At 44.3% G+C, this 17993-nt stretch overlaps 1 protein-coding gene across 2 annotated transcripts in view; it reads left to right on the forward strand.

Moving 5' to 3' along the window:
- ZDHHC5 (zinc finger DHHC-type palmitoyltransferase 5) overlaps positions 1-17993 on the forward strand; it is an 825906-nt gene that overhangs the window by 546434 nt on the left and 261479 nt on the right. For both annotated transcript variants that reach the window (XM_069629025.1, XM_069629026.1), the window contains one exon: positions 8695-8827. In XM_069629025.1, the coding sequence (XP_069485126.1) occupies positions 8695-8827 (133 nt within the window). The remainder of the gene's footprint in view (positions 1-8694; positions 8828-17993) is intronic.

Genomic DNA, 17993 nt, shown 5'->3' on the forward strand with positions numbered 1-17993 from the left:
ATCTGTTGAATTAAACTATAGCCTTCTTCTCCTGTAATTTGTCTCAATCATATTAATTGATCATACATAGTGTTCAAACCCTTGAACTGATGGCACCCTCTAAAAAATCTCCCATCTCCAAATACAATCTAAGGGAAAAGAAACAGGAGGCAGTCCTGGGAACTATAATGGAAGAAAACAAAAGTAAGAGAAATAAAGCCAAGAAGGGAATCCCCGTTGACCAGGGTAAGATCACGGGTTTTTTCCCTTTAAATGTGCCGGCGGATATTAATTACACTGCATTGGAGACACCTATGGAACCAGTGGTCAATATCTCTAATCTGGGCAGCTCACTTAATTTTGAAGACATTGACAATAATTCTCTTTTAGATTTGTGTTTGAACATCCAGAGAGGCATGACTCCCCAGACAATAACCCCTCTGGAAAATGGGAATCTTGCAAAGACTGATAGCCCAGTTAGAGAAGATGGCAAACTGCCACCTTATGATGGATCACTGATGAGATTATCAGCCTCACCTAACCTAGACATAGATACATCATTGGTAACTGGCACAGAGAAAACTAACAGTAATTCGCTATTAGTGCCAGAAATTGCTGAATTACAGGCATCGGTGGCATCTTTACAATTTGCATTAAAAATATTGCTGCGGATGTCTGGGCGAATATTGACAAATACAGATGTTTTGATCAGTGACTTAGAGCATAGGCGGAATTTGGCTGAGGAGGTGGAAAATAATCTAACTGAAGCCATCTCAATAGCAAATAAACAACATGAGCTACAAAACATAGCTCCAAGCTTAGAATTATCCGAATATCCAGAGATATTGCCAGAGCCACTCCCTCCTTGTAAGCAGCGTAAACAACGTAAGAGGGCTAAGTCAGCCTCCTGTGGAGCTAGAACCAGTAGCCAGGGGTTGTCTCCTCCTGAAATAGGGAAGTCCATTCATCGCTCAAAAAAAGCAAAAAAAAGAGCCGCTCGGGCAAAGAAACGGAAAGAAGTAGGCAATGGTCGTCTAACGAGCTGGTTGATCGCTGGGGACATAGAAGCCCCGGAGGGGACAGACGACCTTGAAAATACAATGAACGAGTCTGTACCTGAGGACGACATTGTCCCAATAAACACTCCTAAAGCAGCGAGTAAACATGGAAGTCCACATCGCTCTGTATTTTCAATATCGGATCCCATAAAAGAAAATGATGACGTCTGGGGCAATCGTACCTGTATTATAAAAAATTTGTACCAATCTGATAAAAGTACCTGGCTCTCGCGCTCTGAATTTTTGAAGAGATTGTTTTCTGTCCCTCAATTAAGAGTTTTACAATCTGATGACTTTCAATTTTTAGAGCCACTAACGGGTACACATCCCAAGGTATCAGCTCTACATTGTAAATTCATATCCACTGCGCAATTATTAAGGACATTTAAAAAAGAATTGTCAATGGTGGATATTGAGATAGATGCAGAACTCATAATGTGCCAGATGGTTCAGAATTGGAAGCTGTGATCGATAAATCAGCCGTTGCTTGTCTTAACATACCAATTGGAAAGAAGGTGGACATGACAGAAGTACAGTCTGTTTTGAGATGGCTGACGGAGGCTCTTCCTAAGGTTTCAGCTGGACATTGAAAATTACTGCTGGCTTCTTGGAACTGTAGGGGCTTTGCCCATCTCCTAAACGAAGAGGGGCCTATTGCACAATTAACTCATTATAATTGCGTATGCCTCCAGGAGACTTTGGCATTGAATCCCCTATATCTTGATGGTTATAATGGCCATCAGGCATTAGCCAAAAGAGGAGAAAGAGGACGCCCATATGGAGGGCTATGGATTGGGGTAGCTAACTGGCTTGGTTCTAGAAAATTGAATGTGAATCATGAAGATCAATTGCTAGCAGTCGAAATAGTAAAAAATAAGGAAAATTCTGGTAAACTGCTAGTTGTTTGTCTATATAACCCCCCTGGGGCAGTGTATAGAGAGTCCCTACAGGAAGCATTGCATGAGCTTTTAGCCAGCTGGCTAACCATTGAAGGAAATGTGGATGTCTGTGTAGTAGGAGATTTTAATACCCATATGTTAGGAGGTGAACAGAGAACGGCCAATCCAAAGATACATTCTATATGTGCTATGGAACATCAGAAGGTAGATAGTGAAGGATTAGATTGGGTATATTTTTTTCGTAAATGGGACCTGGAGATGATAAATGGTCGTACCAAAAGTGATCATCCAGGTAGACATACTTGGAGGAACGGAGCAATGGCTAGTACATTGGACTATGTTTTCGTCTCTCCAAGCATGCTTCTATTAGTCGAAGATATGAGAGTAATCCCTAACAATTGGAGCGATCATGCAGTTCTAGCATGCTCTTTTGACACTATAGAAGTGCAAACTCATTCGTGTAGGGTTGGGGATTTAAAAATGAATCACGCAGGGACCTGCATTCGTTGGTCAGATAGGAATGTGTCACTGGCCACAGATTTTTTAAATAAAAACTGCTACCCCAACATAGAAGAATTTTCAAAAATGTCCATTGATGATGTAGAGAACTGGATATACCAGTTCTCAGATAAATATGCTGCAACACCTACTGGTGGTATGATCAGCGACCAAGCTAAATATCCCATTTACGACAGATACATCCGTGATGCGAAGAGAACATTAAGAGCTAAATTAAGACGAGCTAAGAAAACTAGTTCAACGTGGGAGATATATACTTTATTAGCTAAGAATCTGAGGAATAAATACAGAGCAGATATCAAGGCAAAGAGAAGCCTCGATAGAAATAGATCCTGGCAAAGGTTGGTGCAGACTATTTGCTCTCGGAAATCTAGTAGTATATGGTCTCTCCTTAATGTAGCCAGAGGAAATAAGGCTCGGCAGTTAGCAAACCCAATACCTAGTGCGGAGTGGACCAGGTTTCTGGAAAAACGTAATGCTGAATCCAAATATGATGAGATGATTGAGTTAGGTAAAACTCCAACTGACTCTTCCATAGACATCTCCTATGAATCCATCTTTACTACGATTAAAGCATTGAAATCTTCCAGAGCACCTGGTCCTAATGGACTAGCCAATATAGTAATAAAGAGCAACCCGGAATTTTGGTCTGTAGTAATGAATATTCTGTTCACAAAAATATTGAGCACAGGAAAAATTCCAAGCACTTGGCAATCGGCTATTCTAATTCCAATATTTAAAAAAGGAAATAGACTTGATCCCAACAACTATAGATTACTTTCTATGTTAGACAGCACAAGCAAAATTTTTGCTTCACTTTTGTTGGGAAAACTCCAGAAATGGGTTGAACAGGCCAACATACTGTGCAAATTTCAATGCGGCTTTAGAACGGGGTATTCCACTACCCACAATTTATTGGTAGTGGATTACATGCGTAGTAGGGCCCTTCAAGGTGGGCAACCCCCCCTCTACGCTCTCTTTGTAGACTTTAAAGCCGCATTTGATTCCATCCCACGAGAAAAACTCTGGACAAAGCTATGAAAATTAGGTTGTCCAGTGGATCTTCTGTACTACCTTAGGTTATTACATCAGAACACTAAAGTGAAAGTAAAATTAGACCAGGATGGTCATGTGACGGAGGAAGTACTACAGAACAGAGGGGTGAAGCAGGGATGCGTGACTGCTCCACTTGTATACAATCTATATGTGCACGACATCCCTTTGAAAATAGCTGCTGCAAAAAATTGTCCCCCCAGCATAGGTAAAACCCCCTGTTTGGTTCTCGCATATGCGGATGATATAGTCATATTTGATCATACTATTAGTGGATTGCGACGCTCGGCAATAGCCCTATGGGAATATTCATTACATAATGGGCTCACTATTAATGCGGAGAAGACACAAGTGATGAGATATACTAGTAAAAGATCGTCACGTGTACTGCTTCGCATTGATAGTGTTGAAATCTCATATGCCCCGGTTTATAAATATCTTGGGATAGAACTAGAACCCAAAGGTGACTATACTACATGCAAATGCCATCGGACAACAAGAGCAGCGCAAATTACTGCCCTTATTAAAAGTTTCACAATTAAACAGGGAGGTTTTACTTTATGGGGAACCAGACATCTTTATATCCAGGTTTTTTCCCCCATGATAGTCTATGGCCTTGAATCCCTGATTAAAATGGATTTAGATTGGCTACAAATTGTGGAGGGAAAATTTTGGCGAAGAATCCTGGGACTACCGACTTGCATACCCATGTCGCTATTGAGATTAGAGCTGGGGCTTACATCATTAAAAGCATTGGTACTGAAAAAGAGGATGGGTCTATATCTAAAAATGGTTTACGGCAAGGGTAATGCTCTACTAATGTCATTTCCACTGAAAAGTAATACTGTGGGTACCATTAGAGAATTTAAAGATCAAATGGAACAATTACTCAAGGACATTTGTTGGAGTCATCGTGAAGGTTCATATACTGAAGCGATGCAATCTCTGATGGGGAGAAGGCTAGAGCTGTGGGACTGGCTTGAAAATTTTGACCATCTACGTAAGCTAAAAAGATATAGTTTTGTGCAAAATAGATTATATACATATAAGAAACCACAGATATATCTTATGCTATGCCCATCCCTTAGGCTCAGGAGATTTATACTGTTATTAAGAATTGATTATCTTCCTATAAGAATGAACACAGGGGTGATAGATAAGTTACCTAAAGATTTACGCTACTGCCGTCTCTGTAGGAATGTGGAAAATCTCGAGACAGCTAAGCATGTACTCACGGAATGTTTGGCAATGATAGATGATATAACTACGTATCTGGGAAAACATGTATACAACTTGGAAACCATAAGGGACACGTTTTTCTGGAATCACTGTATCAATACTAACAGTATAAGATTGGTAAAAGCACTTTATACTATCTGGCTTCGGGTTGAAGTTAAGCTGGGCATATCTATATAATGCCTGCGGGGAACTGGTCAGGTTGCGCTCCTATATGGAAACTGTGATATCGCTAAGTGTATCATAAAAGGGTTGACTATACCTATGGCCATGAGGCAAAATGATTAGTACTTTTAGCATATATGGTAGACGATGAATTATAGAGATAGTGGATGAATTATTATAACTTTTTATTATCATTTGAAGTAGAATTTTAATTCATATATATATTGTATTGTATTGGAATTTTATTCTATGTATGGTTTTAGTGTATTGTTGAATATGTGTAAAGTTTATTATTTAAACTATGTCACATTAAAATCGGAATTTAAATCCTTTTTATATTTTTTCATTTTCCTTAAATAACTACTGTTCTTAAGGAAAGCGGGATATTTTGTATCCTTCCTAAAACTTGAAGCAAGATTAGCACACCCCACCTTGCTAAGGGGATTCCTAGTATCCCCCTTCTCTCCGCTCCTGTAACATTTTGGTTACAGTGACAACCCTATAGTTATGACTCGTGGCAATGGACGTGTTCTACCAACATTTGTGCTATTTTCCACTGCAGGCTGGATCCCCAGCCCTGTTTATACACAAAAGGGTCACCTATGTTCTAACATGGTTGCTCCTTTCTTTTTTTCGCTATTTCTTGTGTGGATGTCTTTTGTTAGACATTCTACCATTCTGGGAGGGGGATGTCTGAATGAGTTTTGTCTTTGGTAGGAACCCTTTGTGTGGGGTCCAGGGTGTCTGTGAGGACAGGAAGCAGGGGAAAGGAGTTTGACACTCCCCTGTCCTTTGTCTGCTGATGTGCCTGAATGGAACCAATTCTCACTGGGTGGCTGGCTGACGGCCACCCACTCTGTTCTGTAAAACTGCAGGGAGAGTTTGCAGCGGAATGAATGGGAAATACTAATAAAAGGTGAGATTCCTGAAGCAGAAGGCAAGTCGGCCACTGGAACAGAATATCTGAAGCTGAAGACAGCCAGAGATGCCAACAGACCCTTCCAGGGCCGTGAAGAGACCACTGCTGTCCTGACCCCATTTTTCTTATTGATAGAGGAGCTCCGAAGAGGACGACTCTTTCCCTTTGGCTGGTGGGACCAACTAGCCGTAAGACGATCTGCAGAACGAGCCATCCACCCAACGTGTTGTGACCTTCCAGGGCTGCATACCGCAAATACCAGGGGACATCCGACCCAATTGCAGTGTATTGGCTTCCAGTGCACGAATCCTCTGAGAGCTTGCGTGAGCTCTAGTTGGACCTCCAGGGACATGAACCCACTCCTCAAAGTCCCCTCACTAGAGTGCACGACTGCAAAATCGAGGCAGATCGACCGGGCTGTAACCTTTCACTGTGGCGCTGATAAAAGGCGCCAAAACCGCAGACGGGTGTTGGAGATTGAAGAAGTCCTTGCCGAGGGTACTTTCTCATGACTGCTGCTGCGACATCCCTTCCAGAGTTCCTCCTTTTGGCAGCAGACTGAGGTTACAGAAGACTGGTTCCGTTGCTGCTTCACCGGATATAATCCAGCTGCATTTTCTTCAAAAGTCCTAAGGTACTGTGGGGCTCAAGGTAGTACTTACCTTAAACTGAATAGACGCTTCAGTGTGACTGGAGTGCGATTCCAGCTTTTTGGGTGTTCACCCAAACCTCTCGCCCTTGCTTAACCGCTTGTGCTCCTATAGGGAGTCCTTTCCAAGGTCCCCATTAACTTTTGTATTTAACTCAAGCCTTGTATATAAAGTAACAAAAAAGTTGCCTTTTCTAATGCTGCATAAGTCTTTGAACCCCTCCTCAACTGACTGATTGATTAACTCTTGACTAGTTGGGGATTGGACTGCTAAAGCATTAGGATTATTGACAAGCTTTACCTAGGAGATTGCTGTTGCTAGTGCTCAATAACCCTTTTTCCTTCTAACAGACCTTTTTCTGAGTGACTTTACAAATTAATAGAACTGTAACAATTGCTGGTGCAAGCCACTACTAGTTATAAAGTGGAACTGTCATTACTATCATTTCTCTAACAATTGTGCGCGCAAGCCACTACTGTTGAACAGTCACCTGAAAGTGTAGCTATTGTTTTTGATTCTTGTTGGTTAATCTAAAAAAGTATTTACTTACCTTACCTTGCCTTATGTATATAAAATTAATATATATTTTACTATAACCTCAAGTGTGTAAGAGTTTCTTTGGGCTAATCTATTGACTGGGTTCATTGTACTTACCTACAGCCAACATCCTCATCATAAGATAAGCCTGACTGCTCTGCCATTCTACCAAACCTTTGGGTAGTGCACTGTATACCAAGGGCTAGTTTTATAGAGTCTCACCCTCAGGTAGATTTTAGCAAAACTCCCCTAACAATGTCCAAAGGTGAAAGAAATGCACCTGCTGAGAGGGAACCGGAGGGGAAGGCAAAGGAGGCGCCATAGAGGTAGAGTAATGAGTGGACGCGAAAGAATGGTATCTAACAAGATAGAGAGGGAGGAGGAGAAACCACAATAATGCATGACAGAAGGGGATAAGGAATGAGTGCGGAGAGAGGAAGACAAAAGGAAGGTGGGAGGAGAAGACCATATGGGGGTGTGAAGGGGAAGTAAGCAAGTTGTAGGGAGAGAAGGCCAACAGAATGGAGGGCTTTAAGACCAGTATCGTGTGCCTAAGCTGGTGGAGTGGGTTTGGAGGAACCGCCGGAGTTTGTCTGAAGACAGGTGCCTTCAAGTGAGTTATCCTTTAGTACAGGCCTAGCTTGCAAGGGCATATCTCCAAGATCATAGAGGGAAAATGTTTAAGTAACCAGTGGTCTGCCTGTTTGTACAATGTCTGGCAGCTGCCTCCTATCACTCTTCATAAAGGTGTGGTGTGGCAGCGCTTGGTAGCAGTCCAGTAGAACTAATTCAAGTGCATGATAACCCTTGCAACAGCCAAGAAGGGGGTGTTCAGAGAACCAAAATCCAAGAGACTCAGTGACTGTTTAAACCAACTGAGGGGTGGCGTTAAGAGATGCATGTACGTACTGAGGATCCCGGTCTGAAAGGAAGTTTAGAAGCTGCTTTATTAGATAGTTATACAGTTCCTAATCCCATCACTGTTGGTTCAGTCAACCCAATCCCTTTGGATAAAAATCAAACAATCTAGATGTCTCCAAGTTGATTTTGTATCCTCTGTTTCTGACTGCCATCACAACGCACATAGCTTGAGTGATCTTACTTGTTATGCATGGACATGGAGTAGGGGGGGCTCCTTGCCTCAACATGACGTTGTCATGTTATTGCAGGGTATGAAATTGCTGAAAGCTATTTAGCTCCTCGTTCTAGCATATGTGAGCCTGGTTAGCTTGGCACCAACAGCTACCAGGAGTTAAGCGATCTTTGACTCCCCAGGCAAACTGGCCTTATAGAAATGAACCCATTTGAAATTAATTCTGTTTGGGAATGTGTATAAATGAGCATTAACACAGAAGACGTTTAAAGTATAATAGGTCATATATGATAGACACAGTTATTTCCCACTCGTAATGGAGTTATATTTGTCTTCCTTTACATAGTGTCTCCTGCTTCCAATGTGGTGACGGAACCAGGACCTGCTTGTAGCTCCTACTAATCAAATCCTTATTTCGATCCGGTCATTGTAATCACACATTCACTGTGAACTCTTAGTTCTTCCAATATACAGAGGAATGTGTGTGTTTGTTGCGTCTTGTACACATGTGCACGGAGTATTGTCTAAACTACATGCTGTCTCACTGTACCAGTGCTTGACTGGCTCTCTTGTGTTCTTTGTGCAGCTACTTGGGAAGAAGGAAGAAGGAAATGACAGTTGTTGTACAGCCCCCATTCCTGCGGCCAGAGATTTCTGATAGCCAGATTACTGTCAAGTTGATGGATAATGGAATTCAAGCAGAACTGAAAAGGTCCAAGGTAGTTAAGGAGGTTATGTTTGTTGTGTGGGAAGATACCAGGAGAGGGTTATGTTTTTTTTTTTGTGGGAGGAAACCAGGAGCAGGGCTCCACTTTCGTCCTTAAGGATAAAAGCCGCCAATAAAAAATAATTATGACAGAAGAAGGTGCCACAGCCTTCTTTTGGACGACTCAAGGGCTCCAGTCACAGTTTTGAGAGCCCCAATGAATCTCTCAATCGGATCAGATAACTGTGGCGGCTGTGGGGTTGACAAATTATAAGCCACATGGCCTGGCTATACCTAGACTGTAAGATGCTGCCCGTAACAGGCACAACTCCTTCAGGAAAGCTATCCCTGGGAAAGGTGTCCAATAAAGCTATAGTGACTGACTTGGAAGTCACTGAGCGGGAAACAATTATGGTGACTGATTTTAATAGAAAATGAAAGCAATAGACAATCTACTTATATTTTAAAGCGCCTGCCCCACCTCTGACATTCTATGGGCCCCCTAGGTTCCGGAGTGGGTGGGGTTGGGGGCAGAAACAATATTTTTACTCTAGGGGGGAGGGGTGGGATTTGGTATGAAAAAGCTTGAGTACCACGGCTAGTTCTCCATTACTGGATCTTTAACAGATTGACATGATCTATTCACTATCCCTGTCGCCAAACTAAGAATGGCAGAAACATTTGAAACTATAATTGTGTTATCTCATTGAGACCATGTGTGCTTTTTTCCTGTTAGTTATTGAATAGGTGCACCATATTGCTTTGTTTCCAAAGGAAATCATCGGTTTGCGTTGTCTATCAAAATCATTTATTTAAATCAATTTTTGTCATTGTTTTGTCATTCAATTTTTTCTTAACACATTTTCAGCTACAGCAACAACTGAGTTTTGGGGCGAGGCTGTCAGAGATTGGCCGATTTAAAAGAAAAGAGGCATATAAGACTTTGTGGAAAAATAAAGAATATACTGAAAAACCAAAACTGATCATTTTTTTAAACTTGTCAGTTGCACCCAGAAGGACTCCATATTTACGCCCTTGAAACTGATCTATGCATTCCAAGCTTCTAAGTTTACTGTGCCTTCTCAAGAACAAAGGACAATTAAAGAAGGCAGCTGGCATTCTACAGAGTATGTTCTCATGTTCAATGTATGTGTCCCTCGGAAAGAAAGAAATCTCAGATCAACGCTCCTTAGGAGTCTAGCATCAGTAGTGTTACCAAGGAAGAGGCATAACAGGATGAAAGACCCTGATCCAGCCGTGGTGGTAAATGGTTTCTTGGAAATCTAAAGCATCTTCCAAGACTCCTCAGTCACAGAGGAATTGTTTATGACCACTTTTAAAATGAATATGATTCAGAGAAATTGCATTCCACCAGATGGTAGGCTGTTTCAGTGTGAACTGAACTTCTTTGTCCAACAATGTGCACTTGAACCATGTGAAGAGCAGCATTTCTGTAGGTTGACATGGGACTGACAACCACTCTGGCCCCCAAAACAATGTTGCCAGCCAGAGCATCGACTTCTCTGAGTCTCCCTGTTAAGGTGCATTTCCAAAATGAGCAGTGGTGGGAGGATTTTGGGAGGCCACCCTTTTATGGTTAACAGGGACGACACTGAGGTTGGCCAAATCCCAATCAAGGTGAGGTAGCAGAGCAGTCAGTCCAGGCTTAGTTTTAGGAAGTGTGCAAGAGGCCTTTAATGAGTTCACACAGAGCAACACCTGTAAATCCAGTTAGAAGAAGTATAAAAATATAATTATTTATTAGGCCTTACACACTAAGCGGATAAAAATCACAGGAAAATGTCACACACATGCTTATAAAACATATATACACATTCACCTTTAGGAGAACTAGAATTGCATATGAACCAATTCCCAGTGCATTACACAATAGTAGTCCGATGCATAGAAAAATAGGTTGAACTCTTTAGAATCAACACAAACAGCTTTACTTATTCTTATATAGTCCAGCCATAAAATGGTTTGGGGCCTCGCGCCCAAAAGTCACCAGTTGGAAATCATATACTGTTTCGGGTAAGTTCTTTATAGGAATAGCCGTGCCAATGGTTATGATTAATACAAGAGTTGCAAAGTTACATAGAAGTTGAAGTAAAGTTCAGGTAAGTACTCCACACAATCCAACACACTAGGATCGGCCTAGTGAAGGCCCTGATTCCACCACCAAACATCCGGTCAGAGCGAGTTAGGGTCAGGACTATGGCCTAATTACTCGATGGGACATGGGGGAGAGGGAGGGAGAAGGCAGCAGCAAAGCAGGCTTACCATGCTGGCTCAGAGTTCGGCGGGTACCAACGTTGGATGTTCCAGACTTGGTTCCAAGCTTATTTTTCTGTTCTTGTCCCTACTGCAATGGTTGTTTAGGTAGAAGAGATGCATTGTTTCGCAGGATTTAGTTTCGGTTGGTGACCATGCGCAGGAATCTGTTCCAGACTACTTCCAGTGGAAGACAAGTGAATGCTTCTGTGTGACAGACCGCCACGGGGGCGCCTTAGGGAAACAAAGATGACAAGATCCAACAAAGGACACCACAAACAGGTGATCGTACAGTGACAAACACAGAAGCAGCCCCATCACAGCTTCAGTTGGAGTCAGACGGCTGAAAATGCAAGGCCAAGTGACTTGTAGCACAAGCTTAAGACATGCCAAGTTCCAAGACTCGACTCTGAGCACCGGCAGCTGCAGTGAGGTAGCCAGGTAGAGAGCTGCTCAGTCCGCTAGTTGGTCCAGGGCCACTTCCAAAAACTGAGTAGGCACAGTTCTTCGAGCAGGGGCTAATACTGATTGTTCCCACTGGTCCTGGAGTTGAAGCCCCAATCAAGGCCTCGTTGGGATCAGGACAGAGGAGCAGGGCTTCACCGGGACAACACTGGACAATCGTCTTTAGGTCGTTAACGGGCTGCTGTTCATAGTAATCTTGGTTCCAACGATAATCTGACAAATAGTCGCACGAGTACTTTTATCCTAGATTCAGGCTGAGAGCAAGCTCTAACCCACCAATGTTAAGCATCTGCACCATTCACACAGCCAGTGGTTATCGCATCTGCTCAGTAACAGACTTGTTGCATCAGAGATGTGGATTGGGGCAAGACAATTCCAGGCCACTTCTCTGGCTCACACACGCACGCTGCATAGCCTGCAAAAAGCCACAGCTTTAGTTGGGGATTCCTATGCATGTTATTTCCTGTCCTGAGATGGCAGGACGTAGGGGGAAGATCTACATGGCAAATGAACGAGCAAAAAACCTTGTGGCGTGGTCATCTTGGCGTGCTCTAGCCACCTTTTTAGTAGCCATTTGCAGTAAATGCATAGGGGCTTAAGTCAAATGACACAAACAGTAAATTATCACAGCTGCCACCTGCTTATCTTGGGCATATTGTAAAAGTAACCAAAAGCCATTTTGTAAAATGATTGAGGGATACAAAGTATCCCAACTGCACTTCTTTGTAAGGTGAGGTGTGCCGTTGTAACAATCCAATAATTCATAGACACCTAGTCTCTATGTACTGTTTTAGGGATTAGTCAGTTTCCACTTGAGAATTAGCAAAACATGCAAGGGAAGTAAAGCAGAAGGCTTTACTTGCCTCCAGAAAGTGAGGCCAGGGTGCAAAACCAGCATAAAAGAAAGGGTGTCTTATAAAGATCTCTGGAAGTAAAGGGGCGCAAAGAAAATCTTTCTTAACACTACCCCATGCAAAGATTTCAAAAGGGAGAAAACTGCAGACAGGACAGCAGGTGAAGCACACCGAGCGTGATGCAACAGAGCCATCTGGACAGCAGACTGTTCCCACTAAAGAGTGTGAAAAATCCTGCGGATCCCACACTGAAACCCTGCCTAAAGTCTCCTCCTGTGTGGCCAGGGGAAGGCAGATGCTTGCTGAAACCAACCCTGCGGGTGGTGTATTGCGGGAGGATCACCTGGGTGGACAGGGGGTCCGCGGTGGTGAGGAGATTCAGTGGGATGAGAGACCTTTTCTGATGCTTGTTAATCTGCTTAGAATCACATGCTGTGCATATAGTCCGACATCTAGTGATAATAGCAGAGTATTGCATCTTTCTTTCGAGGATCGAAAGGGGACATCGACATGGGCATGCGTCTAACGATATCCGTGATGTTTAGTGTACCCAAGATCCCTCACGCGTCGAAGTCCCTCAGATTGTTTTTTTCCACCCAGCTAGCTGGTCGCCATATGCAGAGTTCGTAAGAGATATATTGCAATAGTTATAAGTTATTTGTTCCATGACCGTTGGTTGTTTAGTCTTCGACCTTCTTTGACAGCTATTGTGGACCCCTATGCCGGAGACGTCTACGACATTCGGTAACTGGTGCTTCTGTCGACCGCGTGGCCTCGCCCTCCGGCCAGACCTATACAGTAGGGAGAGGGGGGGCCCCAGAGTTTGATTCTTGAGAATGCATTTCCTTTCCCCACTCTCTTTTCCCTTGTCTGGCTGGCGCCCTTTACCTCTACTACGGAGAGGACTCCAGTTCTGTCCGTCCTGTAACAGAAAGTACCCGTGGAAGGACACTCACCGAAAGTGTAACAAGTGTCTGCCTCGTGAACACAACGAGCGATCCATTTTTTGGTCCGAAGATGCTAAAAGATCGGCGAAAGAAACAGTGGACGGCCTACGCTATGCAGCAGGCCAAGTGGTTCCCTTATTGACGCAGGCGCCTCTAGTGATGAGGATTCTAGCAGCAGCCATGGCTCCGATGTAGATGGCATGCAATGCAATCCTGAAAAGGGCTGCAGAACATTTCCAAATTGCCACGCAAGAAGCTGTATAGGATACTGACTTTGTGGAGGACATCCTAAAGGAAAAACCACCCGCAAGTCAGGCAATCCCACTGCTAAACTTGATCAAGAAGCGCATTGCACCTTCCCTGCTGTCCCCTTCACTTATGAGGGCTGTCAACCCTTTTCGTCGAAAAACTGTTTCACCCCTCCCCATCTGACGCGTTGTACATCTGTGGGCATGCGACTCCAGACTCCCTAGTAGTTACTACTACCAGCAAGAGGGCCGGGCTACCATTGTCTACTTCAGAACAGCTCCCCGACAAAGACTGCAAACGCATCACCACTTCAGCTGCATATTCCACAAGAATTGCTAATAACACCACACTGCTTGAAAGTTAAAGTGATGTACAGTGGAGCTTACTTCAGGATGGTCTCCAGGAAGTCCCAGAACCGGTACGATCACGCCTATTGGCGGTTGTCTCGGAAGGGAAACGGGTCACCCATAACATCCTACAAAATGCGTTGGATGCCGCAGAGACGGCGGGGTGAATCCTGGCTCAGGGTACTTTTCTTAAGACACACCTGGCTCAAGAACTCGGGTTTTAAGCCGGAAACCCAGGCCTCACTAATTAACAAACAGGTGGAAGGCACAAATATGTTGGGAAAGGTGTGGATGATGCCTTAGAGACAGCGAGAAAAGAGTATAAAACTTTAATCTCTTAATCAGATCACTGCTCTTAGCAACAGCGGGGAGTTAACTCTCGCCGCTTCTTTTGAGGGCAATCTTTTTCCCGTTCCCCACACAACCAGTATGGAACAGTGGGTACACCATGGTCCTCCGGACAGAGTACAGCTGGCACCAGTCAATACTAGCAGAGGGGTCAGCGTAGAGGCAAAAGCAGGGCTAGGAACCCGCCCCAAGAGGCTCCCCGGCCTTCGCTCAGAAATGACTCTCCAGTCCGGGTCCCCTCCCATGCCTCCCCGGTTGGGAGATGTTTAACATCTTTTCTTCACGCATGGGAGGGGGTCACTTCAGACCAGTGGGTGCTCAAGATCATAGGCCATGGTTATTGTATCGAGTTCCACCGGCCACCTCGATACCGTCCACCAACATCCAGACACCTATCGCAAGCACACCTGCAGATTCTGCTGGAAGAGGTGCAGATCCTTAAAGAAAAGAGCGCCTTAGAAATCGCCCCCATCCATCAAGTAAGCAAGGGTATTCATTCAGTGCACTTCCTTGTAACCAAAAAGGATCTCACCATGCACCCTGTTAGACTTGCATCCAGCGAACAAGTTCATGATAGAGGACAAGCACTATCAGCCCCAAGGGTGTTTACGAAGGTACTGACGGTACTAGCGGCTCACCTGCACAGGCAGTCCATTCCAGTATATCCTTACCTCGACGACTGGCTAATTCAGACCATGGATGGGCTTGTCTTCCCCTCGGAGGGGGTTAAAAACATGCTGTTCCAGATCCCTCAGTATGTAGCCAATCGCGAGGTGACTGTACGCAAAGCCATGCTACTGTTAGGGATGATCGCCTTCTGCATTTATCTAGTCCCACGTGCACTTTTGCACATACGCCCCATGCTAGAGTGGCTCTCGAGCCAGTGGTGTCAGACCAGCAGACAATGGGATGAGCTCGTGGTTGTCTCAGCATCCCTCGTTCTCTCTCTGCCTTTTTGGTCAAGGGAGAATCTCTTGCAGGGGAAAACCTTCACCACCCCTGCAGTAGAAGCCACTCTCAACACAGACGCATCTCTGACGGGGGGGGGGGGACTCGCCTCCTTCATCAGACGGCACACAGCGTTTGGTCCCCAGCGGTATCATCCAGCCACATAATCCTTTTGGAGTGGCTAGCTTTTCAGACACAACTACAGGGAAAGACAGTACTAGTCCTCATGGACAGCACCATGGCCATGTATTACCTGAACAAGCATGGGGGCACACACTCTGCAGGGCTATCCAGACTGTCGCAAAACACATGGAAAAGAGCAGTCAAACACAAGATGTTCGTCCCATCACAACACATTCCAGGGTAACTCAATCTTCTGACAGACGTGCTCAGCAGAGACTTCCCAATACCCATAGAGTATGAGTGGCGATTGCACGAAGACCTTGTTCTAAACGTCTTCGCAGACTGGGGCTTCCCAGAGATCGACTTGTTCGCAAATCTGGAGAACGCACAATGCCCAGATTACGACTCCAGGTACCTGCAGAACTGCTCCAAGGGGAACGTCTCTGGATAACGTGGCCAGGGAAATTTGTCCATGCTTCCCCCGCCCTCCTACCCCCGCCAACTCCACTGCTCAACGAGCTAGTGCACAAGATGCACCAGGAGCCAGTCATGATGATGCTGGTGGCCTCGATGTGGGCCCGCCAACTCTGGTTCTCTCATCTGATGGCAACGTCGGTCTCACCTGAGAGGAAGCCACCATGCCTGTACAACATGCTGTCGCAGGACAGGGGGGGAAACACTCCAGCCATGCCTGCAAACTCTCAATTTAGCAGCCTGGCTCCTGAGGTCATAGAGTTCGGACACCTCCAACTCCCTCAAAGATGCATGGAAATACTTAAGAGAAGCACGAAAACCTAACACCATACATTGCTACTCCAACAAATGGAAACGCTTCGTCCTCTGGTGCCATTCCAAGAGTATCAATCCCATTGATTGCTCACCAACACATATTGTCCTGTACCTGACTCCCCTACTAGATTCAGGTCTTGTTTTCAATTACCTAAAGGTCCACTTAGCTGCACTTTCAGCTTACACCACGTCCCAGGAAAATGTTTTGTGGTGGAAAATCCATTGATCAAAGCTTTTATGGAAGGGGTTAAAAGACTTCATCTGCCTATTTCCAACCCAGCTCCTAGATGGGGCCTGAAGGTGGTACTGAGTAGACTAATGGGGCCTCCCTTTGAACCTATGCATAAAGCTAGCCTTCAAGCACTCAGTTACACGACCACCTTCCTAGTGGCAGTCACATACATAAGGAAAGTTATTGAACGACAGGCCCTTTCTATTCAAGACCCATTTGTCACGATTCACAAGGATTAGGTGGTTTTGCGCACTCACCCACAGTTTGTGCCTAAATTCATTTCGAAGTTCCATGTGAATCAAGCAATAGAACTACCCACCTTTTTCCAGAACCCCACTAACGTGGCAGAAAGACGCCTCCACACACTTGATGTGAGGAGAGCAGTGATATATTATTTGGAAAAGACTAAACCACTAAGAAAGAAGAACCAGTTTTTCGTTTCAGGCGCAGCTGGTAGAGGAGGGGACCCTGTCTCTAAATCAGCCAGCTCAAAGTGGATCGTAAACTGCATCATACTGTGCTACACTCTTGCCAAGAGAGATCTGCCCTTCAAGCCTAGAGCGCACTTTACTCGGGGCACTGTGGCTTCCTCTTGTGTCCATTTGTAAAGCAGTAACCTGGTGTTATGTACACACCTTTACACAACACTATTGGCTAGATAATCACTCTAGGTCTGACTCTCAGGTGGGACAAGCAATGCGAAGACATCTCTTTTCTACTGTTCCTTCACACATCCCACCATCATCTCTGGATATTGCTCGCTAGTCTATCTACAGCATGCGATTATAAGCAGATTAACAAGCATCAGAAGACCTGCATTACTTACCGTAATAGCATTTCTGATGATTGTATCTGCCTAGATTCACTTGCGCCCACCTTTCCTCTCCTCTTGAAGTAGAAGGAACATAGACATCTTACACCTTCTCTCTCTGTACTCACTTACGATAGTCATAAGGCTCCCTCACGGCAGAAAAACCATAAGCGGGGTGACCTTGGGTACACTACACATCACGTTAGGGATAGTGTTCCAAGCACGCCCATGTCGACATCCCCTTTTGGTCCTCGAAAGAAAGATGCAGGACTCTGCGATTACGACTAGATGTCGGACTATATGCACAGCATGTGAATCTAAGCAGATCCAAAGATCAGAAATGATATTACGGTAAGTAATGCATGTCATTTGTCCTCTAATGGGCAGATTGTAACCACTGTGCCAAAAGAGGTTATGGCTTATTGACATTTTAATTTCTCTCAGCCTTTTATTAAAGCGAAGGTTGTGAATGCTAAGGTTGTAACATCAAAGCACACTATACCAAAAGAAAGAAACTTTTTCATAGTTACAACTAAATGCCCTCCTCATTTCTAAAGGTGTACTACGAAGGATTGTGGAAATGTCTTCTCTAAACCATCTTCCTCTGTAAAGGTTAAAACCCATAGCCCCTCTGTTAAAAATATCAAGCAAATTAAATCTACCTTTAGAAGTAATCAAAAAGCAGGGAAAACCAATTTTGATGAAAACTACATGTCCCAGAATCCTAGAGGGACAGACGAGGAAGAGGGCTGAAGAGGCATGTAGATGTAGTAGTCAGGCAATTAAGCCTAA

This window comes from Ambystoma mexicanum, chromosome 12 (genome assembly GCF_040938575.1).
Source record: "Ambystoma mexicanum isolate Mex_15411 chromosome 12, UKY_AmexF1_1, whole genome shotgun sequence".
In the NCBI taxonomy this organism is placed as follows: Eukaryota; Metazoa; Chordata; class Amphibia; order Caudata; family Ambystomatidae; genus Ambystoma; species Ambystoma mexicanum.